The sequence below is a fragment of the Podarcis filfolensis genome, assembly GCF_964270895.1.
Source record: "Podarcis filfolensis genome assembly, chromosome: 18".
NCBI classification, from domain to species: domain Eukaryota; kingdom Metazoa; phylum Chordata; class Lepidosauria; order Squamata; family Lacertidae; genus Podarcis; species Podarcis filfolensis.
This window is the reverse complement of record NC_139622.1, coordinates 11,303,662-11,321,648: the sequence shown is the minus strand read 5'-3', so window position 1 is coordinate 11,321,648 and position 17,987 is coordinate 11,303,662. Positions and strand designations below refer to the sequence as shown.

The 17,987-nt window shown below is 49.2% G+C and overlaps 1 protein-coding gene across 2 annotated transcripts in view; it reads right to left on the bottom strand.

Annotated features, from left to right (window-relative positions):
- Positions 1-17,987, bottom strand: part of ATP8B3 (ATPase phospholipid transporting 8B3) — a 53,204-nt gene that overhangs the window by 3,474 nt on the left and 31,743 nt on the right. For both annotated transcript variants that reach the window (XM_083594382.1, XM_083594383.1), the window contains exons 16-27: positions 16,778-16,966; positions 15,707-15,819; positions 14,524-14,688; positions 11,954-12,065; positions 10,451-10,526; positions 8,948-9,089; positions 6,376-6,646; positions 5,350-5,573; positions 4,130-4,213; positions 3,133-3,372; positions 2,098-2,236; positions 110-240 (exon numbers count right to left, since the gene is read on the bottom strand). In XM_083594382.1, the coding sequence (XP_083450508.1) occupies positions 110-240; positions 2,098-2,236; positions 3,133-3,372; positions 4,130-4,213; positions 5,350-5,573; positions 6,376-6,646; positions 8,948-9,089; positions 10,451-10,526; positions 11,954-12,065; positions 14,524-14,688; positions 15,707-15,819; positions 16,778-16,966 (1,886 nt within the window). The remainder of the gene's footprint in view (positions 1-109; positions 241-2,097; positions 2,237-3,132; positions 3,373-4,129; positions 4,214-5,349; positions 5,574-6,375; positions 6,647-8,947; positions 9,090-10,450; positions 10,527-11,953; positions 12,066-14,523; positions 14,689-15,706; positions 15,820-16,777; positions 16,967-17,987) is intronic.

Here is a 17,987-nt window from a genome sequence, read left to right as displayed (position 1 = left end):
GAACCCGTCTTCCCAACAGATTGCGCCAAAGTGTTCCATCTAAGGGCTCAACGCTTTGGTGCTGTCCTTCAGCACCCAAACTCTGGGGAGACTGCCAAACAACACTCACCTCCGACATGGTTGTGGGTCCCGCAAAACTCCGCACAAAACGGAAGGTGAGGGAGGGGATCGTGTTCACCACAACGCAGAGCAGGACCACAAAGAGCGACAGTGGGTCTGTCAGCGCATTCTTGGTGGCAGCTGGAGGAAAAAGAGTGACCCAGTCAGCTCGGGAACATCTGAGGGGTCTTCATATGTTGGGTGGCAAGGCAGCTGAGGAGACTGTGTCTACCCAGCACACACAAAATGCCAATTGCAAAGGAAACTCAAATGGGCCTTTAAAAATATCTCCTAGAAATTGAATTTATACATATATGCAGGCTAGAATCCTCCCTGCCATTCATACATAGGGGTACACGTGAAAAGGATCGCAGGGTTGTAGTAAACCACAAGCTTAACAGTGTGATGCAGCAGCAAAAAATAGGTAATACTATTCTAGGTTGCATCAACAGATCAAGGAAAGTCATAGTTTCGCTCTAATCTGCCTTGGTCAGACCACATCTGAAAACCATGTCCAGTTCTGCATACCACAATTTAAGAAAGCTTTTGATAAGGTAGAATGTGCGCAGAGGAATCATGGGACTGTAGAGTTGGGAGTGACCGTGAGGATCATGTAGCCAAATTCCTTGCAGTGCAAGAACCTTTTGCCAAAGAGGGCAGCCAAAATGGAAACCAAGCCTGATGAGGTATGGTCGAAGGAGCTGGGTATGTTTAGCCTTGGAAAGCGGAGAATGAGAGGAGATATGACAACCATCTTCGAATATCTCAAGGACTGCCAAATGGAGGATGGAGCAAGGTTGTTTTCTGCTGCCCTGGAGGGTAGCACTCGAACCCATGACTTCAAGTGATAAGAAAGGAGTTTACGGCTCAATGCCAGGAAGAACTTTCTGGTGGCAAGAGCTGTTTGACAGTGGAACAGACTCCCGTGGAACCGTTCAACAGTTCCTCATCAGGCTTGGTTTCTAGACCAGGGGTCAGCAAACTTTTTCAGCAGGGGGCCGGTCCACTGTCCCTCAGACCTTGTGGGGGGCCAGACTATATTTGGGGGGGGGCAATGAATGAATTCCTATGCCCCACAAATAACCCAGAGATGCATTTTAAATAAAAGCACACATTCTACTCATGTAAAAACTCGCTGATTCCCGGACCGTCCGTGGGCTGGATTGAGAAGGCGATTGGGCCAGATCCAGCCCCTGGGCCTGAGTTTGCCTACCTACCCATGTTCTAGACCCTTAATCATCTTGGCTGCCCTCCTCTGCACACGCTCCAGCTTGTCAACACCCTTCCGAAATTGTGGTGCCATGAATTGGACACTGTATTCCAAATGGGGTAAAAGGGTAAAGGGACCCCTGACCGTTAGGTCCAGTCGCGGATGACTCTGGGGTTGTGGCGCTCATCTCACTTTACTGGCCGAGGGAGCCGGCGTACAGCTTCCGGGTCATCTGGCCAGCATGACTAAGCCGCTTCTGGTGAACCAGAGCAGCGCACGGAAACGCCGTTTACCTTCCCGCCAGAGCGGTACCTATTTATCTACTTGCACTTTGAGGTGCTTTCGGACTGCTAGGTTGGCAGGAGCAGGGACCGAGCAACGGGAGCTCACCCCCTCATTGCAGGGATTCGAACCACCGACCTTCTGATCGGCAAGCCCTAGGCTCTCTGGTTTAGACCACAGCGCCACCCTCCAAGTGGGGTATTTCAGTCAATTCATAAAATATAATAATACAACTAGTGGAACTGGAAGGAAACATCTGGTCCAACCTTCTGCAATGCAGGATCTTTTGCCCAACACGGGGCTCTGATTGGCCCTGGCTCCTCCTACTGTTTGGGCTCCCTGGTTCCTGCCCCACTAGTCCCAACGGGCGCTGGTCCTCCCTGTAGGGCAGGCAGCATGGCCCACAAAGATCTGCCCCACCAATACCTCCCTGCTTCCTCCCGTCCCACAATGCATCTGTCGTTTGAGTGTTGTGGAAGTTCCGGGAGAGTTCTGGGAGTTCTTACCTGGAAACTGGAAAGCTACAGGGGCCGTCTTGAAGGCTTGAAAGCTTTGAGTTATATAGGAGAAAAGGCAGTAGAAACCGATGCTGACGACAATAGCCAACACCGTCAAGACGGTCCAGAATTTGACTTCCATCATGCTCTGCCAGGGGAGATACAGAATTATTATTATTATTATTATTATTATTATTATTATTATTATTTTACCAACAACCAAAACACAAACAGTGAAAACAAACAGTGAAACCGCCCCAGGCAGCTGATACATTGGGTATACATAATCAATAATAACATATTCAAATCAACCATATGTACGATTCTATATACCTTAACACTCCTCCCTCCGCAAGGTTTTAGGTTTTAACATTCTCCCAGATTGTTCAAACCTGCCCAAATAATTCAGTATCTTCTCAAACCAATCCTCCTCCTTTCTCACTGACCTTAAACCCTTTCATTCTGTGTATCTTCACAGTTAGATATTCTAAAATTATAAAATTATTCAGTTTTTTCCTCCATTGGTTCACCCCTAGTTCTTCTGGATTTTTCCAATTACTCGCTATAACCTGTCTGGCTGCAATTATCATCAATTTTACCCACTTACATTCCTCTTTTGTTTCTAACTCAGTCATAGCTGTCAACGTTTCCCTTTTTTTAAGGGAAATTCCCTTATTCCGAATAGGATTCCTCGCAAGAAAAGGGAAAACTGGACAGCTATGATCAGTGCTTCTCAGGGTAATAAGAACCATTCATTTAGATATTCCCACCTTCCTACCCACAATTCCCGATATTTCTATACCAATCTTTTTCCAGAATTTATTAACTAACGGACAACCCCACCACATATGACTGTAAGTTCCCATCACTCCACATTTCCAAGGGGAGATACAGAAAGGAAGTTCAGTGAAGCAAACTGCTTTGACAAATCTGCAGCCACAGGGACGTTGCTCAGCACCAGGGTGGATTTGATTTAAATCACAATTTAAATCACCGATCACATCCAACACACACACGGGCACCCCCCACCCACCCCAAACTCACCTCGGCAATGACGGTTAATATTGCAGCGGTTGCTATTACCATGGCAAAGGACTGGTAGTCACCGACGACGTGGGTGCCAGAATGGTCTCCCATGGCCCAGAGAGTGATGAAGAAGTTAGCCAGGGAGACGAAGGAGCCATGAACGAAGCAGAGACAGAAGATTCGGAAATTGAAAAAGCGGTCTTTCTGACCTGCCTTGTACAGCTCGGGGAATTGCAAACTTTTCTTGGCACTCACGTCCTGAATGGAAGGAGGAGAGAAAGAGAGAGGGGTCGGTTATTTTTATTGTTGGTATTGTTAAGAGTTTTTTTGGGGGGGGCAACCTTAAACCCTAGAAGACATCTGAAGACAGTTTAGGGAAGTTTTTAATGTTTGATGTTGTACAGTGGTACCTCGGGTTAAATACTTAATTCGATCCGGAGGTCCGTTCTTAACCTGAAACTGTGCTTAACCTGAAGCACCACTTTAGCTAATGGGGCCTCCTGCTGCCGCCGTGCTGCTGGAGCACAATTTCTGTTCTCATCCTGAAGCAAAGTACTTAACCCGAGGTAATATTTCTGGGTTAGCGGAGTCTGTAACCTGAAGCGTATGTAACCTGAAGCGTATGTAACCTGAGGTACCACTGTATTGTGTTTTTAATATTCTGTTGAGAGCTGCCCAGAGTGGCTGGGGAAACCCAGCCAGATGGGTGGGGTATAAATAATAAATTATTATTGTTATTGTTATTGTTATTACATTGCACTGGTCTCTGAACACTCCCTGTGGGATCAGCAGCATGATGTCTCTGAACGCCAATTGCTGGGGCGTCACTGCTTGGGATAGGGCTGGTGGTTTCGTGCCACAGGCATCCGGTTGGTTGCTATGGCAACAGGATGCAGAATTGGATGGACCACACCCCTTTGGACTTGTCCAAGGGCAGAGCTCTCCTTGTGTAATGGAGGAGAATGGGATGGGTGGGTGTGGGTAGCAAACGCATCTACGGAAATGGCAGACTTACCTGTTCAAACAAGCCCATGCACAACACGGGGTACGAAGTGTAGAAGACATTGTAGAGGGCAAGGAACCAGCCCTCCAGCAGAGGCTGAGGTGGAAGAGCAAAACCAGAGAAGATTAGATGGGTTTCCTTCACATAACTTGCAACCGGTGTTAGGAGCCTATGACCCTATGCCGTTGGACTACAACTCCTATCATCCGGCCCAGGCCAGCTGCTGAGACCTACGGTCCAGTGACACTTGGAGGTTCACTGACGTTCACCATCCCTGAACCAAGAAGAGGCATCCCTTCGTTCAGGAATGACTGCCTCTTCTGAACAGAGGCCTCCTTTCACCTCTTGAATGCAGTAGGGAATGAGACCTTCTCATAGCAAGGATGGGGGACATCAGTGACCCTGCAGGTGTTGTCAGACTACAACTCCCATCATTCCTGACCACTTCTGGCTTAAAAGGTATATGCATTTTATGGAGAACACGCTACCTTATCAATTTACCTTTTCTCTCACCCCATCTCTGTTTCTCTCTCCCTCCCTCCCTCCCCTCTTTCACACACATAAGTATACAGCTAGAAAAAGAGAACATCACATTGCACCACCATTTATGAATCAGGCACCATTTCCCTCCCATGATGCCCTCGAATAGTGCTTGACTTGTGCAGTTGGGCAGGAGAAAAAATGGTTATCAATCATCATCACCATCTTATTATTATTTATACCCCATAGTTGCTGCTGGGTTTGCCACAAGCAGGGGCAACAACAGTTAAAGAATAAAACAAAACGAAAACACAGGACTCGAACCCGGGATCTCCCGCCTCACAGGTTGTCATGCACAGTACCATATCACCTCAGAAGTGAACAAAATGGCAGAATGAAAGGGTACGAACTACAGGGAGAGGGCAGAGGGGAACCCCTTAAAATTCACATGGAGTGCATAGTTTAAACTATGGAACTCACCGCCACAAGAGGCAGCGACGACTGCCAACTTAGATAGCTTAAAAAGAGGATTAAACAAATTTGCGGAGGTGGAGAAGTCTATCAATGGTTATTCATCAAGTTGGCTATGCTCTGCCTCTGCAGTCAGAGGCAATAACACACCACTTTCTGGAAGCTGGAAGAGTACACAGGAGATAACTCTTGTGTTCAGAGCCTGAGGTCATCCTACAGGTATCTGATTGGCCAGTGTGACATGATGCTACATGAGCCCCTTGGTCCCTATCCCTTCTTACCTGCGCTGTGAAGCCAGAGTAGAAAGCAAACCAGATCTGCACCATCATGCCGGCGAAGGTCTTGTAGAAGAAGTAGCGGAGGAACTTGCAGATCCGGAGGTAGGACCACCGGCCATGGACAAAGAGGAGCCGCTCCAGGTAGCGGAACTGAGCCAGGGCATAATCGCTGCACTGAACAGCCTGCATCCCTTCCTGTCCGCTGATCCCGACCCCAATGTCGGCAGCTGGAGAGAAAAAAGGCAATCGATAAGGTAAGTGGTTTTCGACTCGCGTGCCATGGTTTGTCATGGCTACTTTAGCGGAGATTCCTGCATTGCAGCTAAAGACCTAGAACAGGCACCCCCAAACTCAGCCCTCCAGATGTTTTGGGACTACAATTCCCATCATCCCTGGCCACTGGTCCTGTTAGCTAGGGGTGATGGGAGTTGCGTAGCAAGTTCCCGATCAGAAGGTCGGCGGTTCGAATCCCTGTGATGGGGTGAGCTCCCATTGCTTGGTCCCTGCTCCTGCCAACCTAGCAGTTCGAAAGCACCTCAAAGTGCAAGTAGATAAATAGGTACCACTCCGGCAGGAAGGTAAACAGCATTTCCGTGCACTGCTCTGGTTCGCCAGAAGCGGCTTAGTCATGCTGGCCTCATGACCCGGAAGCTGTACGCCGGCTCCCTCGACCAGTAAAGCGAGATGAGTGCCGCAACCCCAGAGTCGGCCACGACTTGACCTAATGGTCAGGGGTCCCTTTACCTTTACCTAGGCGAAAAACCAAATGGCCCGTGCCAGTTTGCCAAGTGGAAAAAATTCCTACCAGGCCGATTGGCTGGCTCAGGGGATGACACGGCCTGAGGATTCCCCTGATCGCGCGGGGGCTGGAAACCAGCCTCCGCGCGCGTGTTGGGGGTGTGAAGCCCGCCACCCCACCTCCTCCTGATGTCGGAAGTGGCTTTGTAGTCCCAAAACATCTGGAGGGCCAAGTCTGGGGATGCCTGACCTAGAAGCTCGGCTTCTCGGGCCCCTGGGAACAGGCCTCACTTTTAATCATGTTGACGTCGTTGGCCCCATCTCCAATGGCCAAGGAGATGGCTTTCTTGTGTCGCTTGACCATCTGAACGATGAGGGCTTTCTGCTTGGGAGTCACCCTGCAGCAGATGACGGCCTGGCAGGTGGTGGCCAGTTCCACAAAGGCTTTTTCCATCGCGTTCTCCTGGTCCTTCTTCGTTCTGTCGCGGCAGCAGCGTAAGCGCTGGCGCCAGCTCAGGTTCTGCTCCTCCGTGGTCGATCCCTCTGTGTGGAAGATTTTATCCTGGGAGGAAAAGGAGGAGACACCCAATCGGATGGTCTTTACAGTGGTACCTCGGGTTACATACGCTTCAGGTTACATATGCTTCAGGTTACAGACTCCGCTAACCCAGAAATAGTGCTTCAGGTTAAGAATTTTGCTTCAGGATGAGAACAGAAATTGTGCTCCAGCGGCGCGGCAGCAGCAGGAGGCCCCATTAGCTAAAGTGGTGCTTCAGGTTAAGAACAGTTTCAGGTTAAGAACGGACCTCCGGAACGAATTAAGTACTTAACCTGAGGTACCACTGTATTTGTTAAGAGATCATCCCAAATTCTGGGTTCCTGTCACGGATGAATTGCCACTTGGGATAGGAACCATGTATCACATGTGGTGGGAGTGTGTGCACATCAATCAATTTTGGAGGGACGTTCAAGAGGAACTTTAAAAAATGCTTAATAATGCTTAATAATAATATATAATAATAATAATAATTTATTATTTATACCCCGCACATCTGGCTGAGTTTCCCCAGCCACTCTGGGTGGCTCCCAATCAAATGTTAAAAACAGTATAGCATTAAATATTAAAAACTTCCCTAAACAGGGCAGCCTTCAGATGTCTTTTAAAGATAGGATAGCTGCTTATTTCCTTCACATCTGAAGGGAGGGCATTCCGCAGGGCGGGTGCCACGACCAAGAAGGCCCTCTGCCTGGTTCCCTGTAACCTCACTTCTCGCAATGAGGGAACCGCCAGATGGCCCTCGGCGCTGGACCTCAGTGTCCGGGGTGGACGATGGGGGTGAAGACGCTCCTTCAGTTATACAGGGCTGAGGCCGTTTAGGGCTTTCAAGGTCAGCACCAACCCTTTGAATTGTGCTCGGAAACGTACTGGGAGCCAATGCAGATCTCTCAGGACCGGTGTTATGTGGTCCCAGCAGCCACTCCCAGTCCCAATTCTAGCTGCCGCATTCTGGATTAATTGCAGTTTCCGGGTCACCTTCAAAGGCAGCCCCATGTAAAGCGCATTGCAGTAGTCCAAGCGGGAGATAACCAGAGCATGCACCACTCTGGCAAGACAGTCCGCAGGCAGGTAGGGTCTCAGCCTACCATGGTTCCACGGATAGGAACCATGAATCATATGTGTTGGGAGTGTGTGCATATCAAACAATTTTGGAGGGACATTCAAGAGGAACTTTAAAAAATGCTTAAAATATCATGTAATAAAAAACCAGATGTCAAAACTACGCTGGCTAGAAAGTAGCACTGGTTCAGTGTGTCTGCTTTGAAAGAGGCTAAACTGCCTGGCTGTATATTGTCTCCCTGCTTATTTAACTTATATGCAGAATTCATCATGCGAAAGGCTGGGCTGGATGAATCCCAAGCCGGAATTAAGATCGCCGGAAGAAATATCAACAACCTCAGATATGCAGATGACACAACCTTGATGGCAGAAAGTGAGGAGGAATTAAAGAACCTTTTAATGAGGGTGAAAGAGGAGAGCGCAAAATATGGTCTGAAGCTCAACATCAAAAAAACGAAGATCATGGCCACTGGGCCCGTCACCTCCTGGCAAATAGAAGGGGAAGAAATTGAGGCAGTGAGAGATTTTACTTTCTTGTGCTCCATGATCACTGCAGATGGTGACAGCAGTCACAAAATTAAAAGACGCTTGCTCCTTGGGTGAAAGGTGATGGCAAACCTAAACAGCATCTTAAAAAGCAGAGACATCACCTTGCCAACAAAGGTCCGTATAGTTCAAGCTCTGGTTTTCCCAGTAGTGATGTATGGAAGTGAGAGCTGGACCATAAAGAAGGCTGATCGCCGAATAATGAATGCTTTTGAATTCTGGTGCTGGAGGAGACTCTTGAGAGTCTCATGGACTGCAAGAAGATCAAACTTATCCATTCTGAAGGAAATCAGCCCTGAGTGCTCACTGGAAGGACAGATCCTGAAGCTGAGGCTCCAAGACTTGGCCACCTCAGGAGAAGAGAAGACTCCCTGGAAAAGACCCTGATGTTGGGAAAGATGGAGGGCACAAGGAGAAGGGGACGACGGAGGACGAGATGGTGGGACAGTGTTCTCGACGAGGCCAGCATGAGTTTGACCAAACTGCGGGAGGCAGTGGAAGACAGGAGGGCCTGGCGTGCTCTGGCCCAGGGGGTCATGAAGAGGCGGACACGACTAAACGACTAAACAGCAACAACAACAACAAACTGCCCGGAGGATATTTGGGTGGTGGTGGAATGGGCTGCAAAAATACTTTCCATTTCTAGAATTTAAGTCTGGGAAGGAAGGAAGAGGGGCCTAGCAAAAATATATATCTTACCAGGAAGTCTCCGGTGACCACCAATGCTTTTTTGCCATGTGGCAGGGAGGCCGGGAAAGATAGGAATGACTTTTCTTTGCAGAGGCCTTCTCCACTGCTAGCTAAGCTGCTGTTGCTGTACCAGCCTGGCTCCAGGATCTCGCTGCAAAACAAGGTGGATTGTTGAAGGGCCAAAACAGAAACACTGACACACAGCTTCATATAACCAACATACTTAAGTCTGATTAGTAATAATAATAATAATAATAATAATTTATTATTTATACCCCACCCATTTGGCTGGGTTTCCCCAGCCACTCTGGGCAACTTCCAGCAAAACACTAAAATACAACAACCTATTAAACATTAAAAGCTTCCCTAAACAGGTCTGCCTTCAGATGTCTTCTAAAAGTTTGGTAGTTGTTGTTCTCTTTGACATCTGGTGGGAGGGCGTTCCACAGGGAGGGCACCACTACCGAGAAGGCCCTGTGCCCGGTTCCCTGTAACTTGGCTTCTCGCAGGGAGGGAACCGCCAGAAGGCTCTCGGAGCTGGACCTCAGTGTCCGGGCTGAACGATGGGGGTGGAGACGCTCCTTCAAGTATACTGGACCAATGCCATTTAGGGCTTTCAAGGTCAGCACCAACACTTTGAATTGTGCTCGGAAACGTACTCGGAGCCAGTGTAGGTCTTTCAAGACTGGTGTTAATGCATGAAGGGGTTAATACCATAGAGTAAGCTGGCCTGCCAGGCTTAGCTCACTTGGGGAGGGACTAGGTAACCAAGCCTTTGATCCCTCTGTCTACCTGAGAAGCTCAACATGTGAGGTGGCTAAGCTGGTTGCTCCAGCTTAGCTGCATGGCTTTAACAAGCCTCCCTTGGGTTCCTATACAGTGGTACATCCGTTCTCAAACGAAATCCATTCCAGAACCCGTTCGGCTTCTGAAACATTCAAAAACCAAAGCGAGGCTTCCCAGTGGTTGCAAGAGCTTCTTGCACTCAGCGGAAGCCGCGTAGCACGTTCAGATTCCGAAAAACGTTTGAAAACGGAAGCATTTACTTCCAGGTTTTCGGCGTTTGGGAGTCGAAACGTACGACATCAGAGGCGTTCAGAAACCGAGTAATTGAGGAACTTCCATCCCTTTGCAACTAAGCCAAGTTTTACTGCCTGTGCAACTTTTTCCAAATGCTGCGTGGAACAGCACATGACTCGGACCTTTGAAGCACTTGTAAGTAAACCATGGGTTCAGGTTACAAGACTCAATATCAGGAGGAACTTTCTGACAGTTAGAGCTGTTCAACGGTAGAATGGTCTCCCTCGGTCTCTAAAATTCTATGATCCTCTTATTTAACTAACCAAACATGTTATATATATGCTAGGAGAAGTGGGAAACTTTGGGAGAGAGGGCGTATTTTGAAGGCCTAACAGCCTGCATTTCCACTGCATGTTTTGTGATTTTAAATCTCTGGGGTTCTCTCACCAGAGAGCACTTGCCCCAAACCTAGAGCTCAGCAGACACTCATACCTGATTTCGCTCTCCTCCAGAATAGTCATGTCGTCCGTGAGAAGTCGACAGGCAAAGCCAATGTTGACAGCAGTCTCTTTAAACACAAGGAAAGAGCAAAAATGAGACGAGGGTTCCCTGACAAGATGTGCCAACAACCGCGGCCACTTTTATATACAGTGGTACCTCGGGTTACAAACACTTTAGGTTACAGACTCCGCTAACCCAGAAGTAGTACCTCGGGTCAAGAATTTTACCTCAGGATGGGAACAGAAATCGCGCGGCAGTGGGAGGCCCCATTAGCTAAAGTGGTACCTCAGGTTAAGAACGGTTTCAGGTTAAGAACGGATCTCCGGAACGAATTAAGTTCGTAACCAGAGGTACCACTCTAATAATAATAATAATTTATTATTTATACCCTGCCCATCTGGCTGGGTTTGCCCAACAGCTCCTAACGGAATATTAAAAACATAATACACCATTAAACATAAAAAACTTCCCTAAACAGGGCTGCCTTCAGATGCCTTCTAAACGTCAGGTAGTTGTTTACTTCCTTGACATTTGGTGGGAGGGAGGTCCACAAGGCGGGTGCCACCACCGAGAAGGCCCTCTGCCTGTTTCCCTGTAACCTCACTTCTCGCAGGGAGGGAATCGCCAGAAGACCCTCGGAGTTGGACCCAGGTGTCCGGGGTGGAGACGCTCCTTCAGGTATACTGGGCCGAGGCCATTTAGGGCTTTCAAGGTCAGCACCAACCCTTTGAATTGTGCTTGGAAACATCCTGGGAGCCAATGTAGGTCTTTCAGGACTGGTGTTATGTGGTCTCCACTCCCAGTCACCAGTCCAGCTGCCGCATTCTGGATTAGTTGCAGTTTCCGGGTCACCTTCAAAGGGAGCCCCACATAGAGTGCATGGCAGTAGTCAAAGCAGGAGATAACTAGAGCATGCACCACTCTGGCCAGACAGTCTGCGGGCAGGGAGGGTCTCATCCTGCGTACCAGATGGAGCTGGCAGACAGCTGCCCTGGACACAGAATTGACCTGTGCCTCCATGGAGTCCAAAATGCACAGGATACACACACACACACACACACTCACTGAAACAAATGTTTTCATAGAATCATAGAATTGTGGAGTTAATAGGGACCCCAAGAGAAAAAATGTAGTATAAACACTGACAACTGGGAAACACTGGCCTGAGAGAGCTCCAGTTGGAGAACAGCCTTTCCCAAAGGTGTCCTGGGTTTTGAAGACCCTCAAACTCAGGACGAAAGGGAGAAACGTGCTAAGAGGAAGGCACGCTTGGCAAACCCTCACCAGGATCAACTCCTGCCCAGAAACCCATGTCCCCACTGTGGAAGGACGTGTGGATCCAGAATTGGCCTCCACAGTCCCTTACGGACTCACTGTGAAAACTGTGTTTATGGAAGACAATCGGCTACGAGGGATCGCCAAAGAAGGGTCGTAAAGGTAGCCAGGTGGGGGCTGGCTGAGGGCAGGTAGAAGTTGGTGGGACGGATGCCTTACCTTGCTTGTCTCCCGTCAACACCCACACTTTGATGTCTCCCCTTTTGAGAAGCTGAATGGTTTCAGGAACCCCGTCTTGCAGTTTGTCCTCGATAGCTGTGGCCCCCAAGAGCTGAGAGAGGAAGACCAAGACAAAGCAATGATGGAACTCAAGCTCATAGCTGTCAACTTACAGATTTGAAAATAAGGGACCAGCAGCCTTGGAAATAAGGGAGCAGCAGCCAAAATAAGGGATTTTCAGAGCGCTGGTATGTTTGACTTCTGAGCCCCTCCGAACCAAAGGCAGAAAGCCCAGCCAGCAGCCAAACGAAGCCTCAAGCAGTGGTTCCCGCAGCGCAGCAACCCGGCAAAGGGGATGCAGCAAGGAAAACCACTGTCACCTCTCTGCTGGGAAGTGCTGAGCAAAGGCGAGTCCCCAGGCAACGCGGCCGATTTGATCGGCACAAGGCATGCAAGCTCCACCCCCCCAGTCGTTCTTAGACTCCTTATTGGGTGAGCAACGCAGCCAAGCAACACCGTTGGAGCCTCCCTCCTCCCTGGCTGGCAGCGAGGGAGGGAGAGGAGCTGCTTCCTTTGAAACCCGGGAAATTTAAGGGACATCATCAATAAGGGACAGCAGCGGGACACAGCGGGATAAGGGAGTTTCCCGCCAAATAAGGGACGCTTGACAGCTATGCTCTAGCTAACCCAGAAACCTTTCGCCCCCAGTTCTTCCTCGCTCGTAATACTAGACTCCAACAGGGGCTTGTAGGACGGAACGGAACGTGGGAAGTTTCAGGAGAGCAGAAGTAGCTGGGTCAACCGCAAAGCAGTTGGCTGCCATCATCCGACTTCGCTTTGCTCCTCCCTCCCTCCTGACTTGACCCCCAACAACTGATCTGCAATAGCTAGCCTTGAGACCAGATTTCTGGGTGGGGTGGGGAGGTTGAAAGGGGAAAATTGTGGGCTTGATGTGAATGATTTTTGGACCGGGGGAGGTTGAGATTTCCTTTATTTGTTAATTAGCGACTCTGAGTATCGCTTTGTCTATTTTTCTGAATACAGCAGTACCTTGGTTCTCAAATGCCTTGGTACTCAAACGCCTTGGTTCTCTCGTTTGAGAGAGGTGATTACTAGATCGTTCTTGTTGTTATTGATATTATATGGGCTGCTGTATGTCTGGAATTTCCCAGACACATCCGGAATTCATCGGTTGAATATTGCGTCCGGGCTGAATTTTTGAAAATTGGTTCAACTGTCTGGGGGAAACCCAGGCAGCCCATACTGGAAGTGTTGGGGTTTTATATGCCTAGGACCCTCGTACCTACGGGACCGCCTCTCCTGGTATCCCCCACAGAGGAACTTACAGTCTTCAAACAAAAACATCTTGAAGGTCCCAGGCCACAGAGAGGTTAGGCTGGCCTCAACCAGAGCCAGGGCCTTTTCGGCTGTGGCCCCAATCTGGTGGAACACTCTGTCCCAAGAGACAAGGGCCCTGCAGGACTTGACATCTTTCCGCAGGGCCTACAAGACAGAGCTGTTCCTCCAGGCCTTTGGCCAGGGCACAGCCTGACTCCCTCCTTCGGCAATCTTCCCAGAACTTCACAGTGGATAGCCCAATGGCTGCCATCAATTTGATTTGGAGTAATTTTATAATGAAATTATTTTAGAATGTTGTATTAATTTATTGTTGTTAGCCGCCTTGAGCCCGGCTTCGGTTGGGGAGGGTGGGATATAAACAATGATGATGATGATGATGATGATGATGATGTTTGTTTGTTTTGCAAATTTCCTAAAAAATAGCTCCCAAACTTCAGGTGTGTTTTTTTTTGGGGGGGGGGGAGAGATTTTGCAAAAAGGGCAAGAAAAGAAAAGGAAAAAAAAAGCTCAGCAACTTTGGCCAAAAGGAAAGCTCAACAACTTTTGTGCCTGGATTTTCACTTTCGGAAATATGGCAACCCTATTATATTATGTATTTTGGGGGTTTTATATTGTGGTTTTATGCTGCGGACCACCCTGAGACCTGTGGGGGTACAGCAGTACACAAATTTTTAATAGTAGTTGTCAGGGAACTGCCATCGGAGCCAAGAGTGGAGGTAAGGCTCCCCAACGATGCAGGAGAAGGGACCAGCAGGGAGAGAGAGAACACTTCCTTTGGGGAAGGAAATCGGCGTGACACCAGGAAGAAAGGGGAGCAGGGAAGGACTTCGGAGACATGGCTCCAAGACTCTTCCACAGAGACCAGCGGGGAGAGCTGGAAGACTTCCACGCAGGGAAGCTAGGCGGAGACTTGGCGTCAAAGAGCTTTTATGTTGGAAGAAGTTCAGGAAACGCCCACTGACGGATTCTGCCAGTGACTGACACAGCCACGGAGAAAGGGCTGTCCAGCCAGGGAAAGGTTTAGCCAGACAACGTTGCCTAGAGCAGCAGCCCCCTTACGCACGAGCAACCCCAATTCCCTTTACAGTAGTGACAGTAATGGTGATAATATTAAATAATGATAAACAATAATATTGACATTTGACACCCTGTTCCTAGCAAGGGAAGTCCGGCCGCAGGAGAAACCTTTTGCTGACCAAAGGAGATCTTACCCTGAGATCCTTCTCGATCTCCTCGTAAACCTTGTCCAATTCTTGGGCTCGATTCTGCAGCAAGACGCTGGCAGCATGATGTTTCTTACTCCACAGGGAAAACTCGCTCTCATCCACATCTTTCGTCGCCACGCACAGAGTCCTCAGTGTCTCGGCCGCGAAAGTCTAGGAGAGGCGAAAGCAGAGACTGCTGGGAAGATGGATTTCTGCAGAAGGGGGCAGCGTGGCGTAGCTGGGAGTCATTTTGGACTCACGGCTGTCCATGGAGGAGCAGGTCCATTCTGTGTAAAGGGCGACTCCATCTGGTACGCAGGATGAGACCCTCCCTGCCCGCAGACTGTCTCTCCAGAGTGGTGCATGCTCTGGTTATCTCCTGCTTGGACTACTGCCATGCGCTCTACGTGGGGCTGCCTTTGAAGGTGACCCGGAAACTGCAATTAATCCAGAATGCAGCAGCTGGACTGGGGACTGGGAGCAGCCGCTGAGACCACATAACACTGGTCCTGAAAGACCTACATTGGCTCCCAGGACATTTCCAAGCACAGTTCAAAGTGTTGGTGCTGACCTTGACAGCCCTAAACGGCCCAGTAGACCTGAAGGAGCGTCTCCACCCCCATCGCTCAGCCTGGACACCTGGGTCCATCTCCCGAGGGCCTTTGAGACTCCTTAAAGGTAAAGGGACCCCTGACCATTAGGTCCAGTCGTGGCCGACTCTGGGGTTGCGGCGCTCATCTTGCTTTACTGGCCGAGGGAGCCGGCGTACAGCTTCTGGGTCATGTGGCCAGCAGGACTAAGCTGCTTCTGGCAAACCAGAGCAGTGGATGGAAACGCCGTTTACCTTCCCGCCGGAGCGGTACCTATTTATCTACTTGCACTTTGACGTGCTTTCAAACTGCTAGGTTGGCAGGAGCAGGGACCGAGCAACGAGAGCTCACCCCGTCATTGCGGGGATTCGAACCGCCAACCTTCTGATCGGCAAGCCCTAGGCTCTGTGGTTTAACTCACAGTGCCACCCGCTGAGACTCCTTCGCGTAGTGATAAAACAGAATATCAAATCCAAACTCCTCTTCCTCTTCTTGAGGTCAGCCAGCGTGCTGGGGATTCAAACCCTGGCCGTCCAGATCTTAGTCTGACACTCTGACCACTAAGTCACACCAGCTTCCACCCGCTTGCAAAGACTTACGTCCAGAGCCTTGACGGTGCATCCTTCAGTCGCACGCTGTCTGTGGAGTCTCTCAAGGATCACAGTATCCGCCCCTTTAGTGTAAAGTTTGATATGGCCTTCAGGGTCCCGCACTGTGGGGTGGGGAAACAAAAAACCCTTAAGTTGAGAAAGAGAAAGAGAGAGAGGAGGAGAGAGGCATCATCTGTTTACCAAAAGTGGGAAACCTCTGACCGTCCCAGATGTTCCTGGACTCCGACTCCCATCATCCCTGACCGTTGGGGCTGATGGGAATTGTAGTCTAGCAACATCCGAAAGGATGAAGTTTCCCATCCGTGAAAATGCGCTTGGACTACTGCCATGCGCTCTATGTGAGGCTACCTTTGAATGTGGCCTGGAAGCTACAATTAATCCAGAATGCGGCAGCTAGATTGGTGACTGGGAGCGGCCACCGAGACCACATAACACCAGTCCTCAAAGACCTACCGTATTTTTTACTCTATAAGACTCACTTTTTCCCTCCTAGAAAGTAAGGGGAAATGTGTGTGCGTCTTATGGAGCGAATGCAGGCTGCGCAGCTATCCCAGAAGCCAGAACAGAAAGAGGGATTGCTGCTTTCACTGCGCAGCGATCCCTCTTGCTGTTCTGGCTTCTGAGATTCAGAATATTTTTTTTCTTGTTTTCATCCTCCAAAAACTAGGTGCCTCTTGTGGTCTGGTGCGTCTTATAGAGCGAAAATATGCTACATTGGCTCCCAGGATGTTTCCGAGCACAATTCAAAGTGTTGGTGCTGACCTTGAAAGCCCTAAACGGCCCGGTATCCCTGAAGGAGCGTCTCCACCCCCATCGTACAGCCCGGACACCGGGGTCCATCTCCTGAGGGCCTTCTGGCAGTTCCCTCCCTGTGAGAAGCAAGGTTACAGGGAACCAGGCAGAGGGCCTTCTCGGTGGTGGCGCCCGCCCTGTGGAACGCCCTCCCGTCAGATGTCAAGGACCCTTATGGATTTCCGTATGGGACAGCGGCAGATGATTTTCAGGGTCCCCTTTTCCAACTCTACGATTCTGCGCATTATGGGCCCACAAAACACTGACCCACAATGGACATCCGTTTGCGGACGCTGTTGAAGTCCAGGAGGGCCAGCACCTTGTAGGTTCTCTCCACCCCGAGCTCGCTGATGGTGACCGTGTCCTGCGTTCGAGACAGGAAGACATAGCCCAGGTTCCTGGCCGCAGTCACCAGGGCTTCCTCGTCCGGCGAAGCGGCTTGGTAGACCAGCTGGTCTATGAGAAATTGGGGAGGGAGGAGAGCAGAGAGGGTCATCGCCAGAATCACTCCAGGCCCTTTTGCCCAGATGGATCACAAATCCATGAGGCTGGATAATGTCTTTCTTCTTCTTTTTTACAAAAAAATCCCCCCCCCCGCCAATTTATTTATTGGGTTTTTCAGACTGGAATTTTACAACATAGAAACTACCATAGAGCCATTCATTCCAATGGATCTGGTTTTTGTTTTGTTTTTACATATATTTGTGACTTTTGTGATTTGTCCCCACAAAACATTTCATCGCAGTTTCTTCCTGTCTATTCAAAGGGCCTCTGCTGCACGATACCAAATGTAAGAATTCACTGATCAATGAACCTATGTACTGGCTCATTGGGAAAACTTCAGAAATTCATCTAGACCTGTGAGCTCAGCTCCTCAGCAGCCCCTCTGCCTGAGTGATAATTCCTGGCCTCCTGATACCTGAGTGCCAGACAGGTAGCCATTCCAGAAATAACAAGCCCAGATGAAGACAAAAGGGTGGGATGAACTTGGCTGGGAAACAGGGAAATGTAAATATCTCTTTTGTTACACTTGATGATCTCTTTTAGCTTCTGCCTTCTGGAAGAAGGTACAGGGTTATAAAGACTAGGACTAGCCGCCTAAGAAACAGTTTTTATCCAAATGCGGTTTTGGTTTTAAACGCAGTGTAAGGTAGTCTCTGTGGGAGTGTATCTTATTTAATTATTGGGTATCAGAGTTTTTAGGGGGTTAACCAGGCTGGGATAGCTGGGATAGCAGGCTTGTTGGTTTCTGAATGTCTGATGTAGATTTTTTTCAGTTTCGTTGTTCTGTATGGGACAATGACAATAAAGATTATCATATCGTTTCATATTGATGGTTGTTTGGTGGAGGGCAAGGGGAACCATGGGGCGGGGTCCAGGATGCTCAGATTATGGCCACCAGACCTCCCCTTTCATGATGTAACCATGATGTATTAGTGATGTAGTTGGGGGGTGTAACATGGGGATTAGCAGCTAA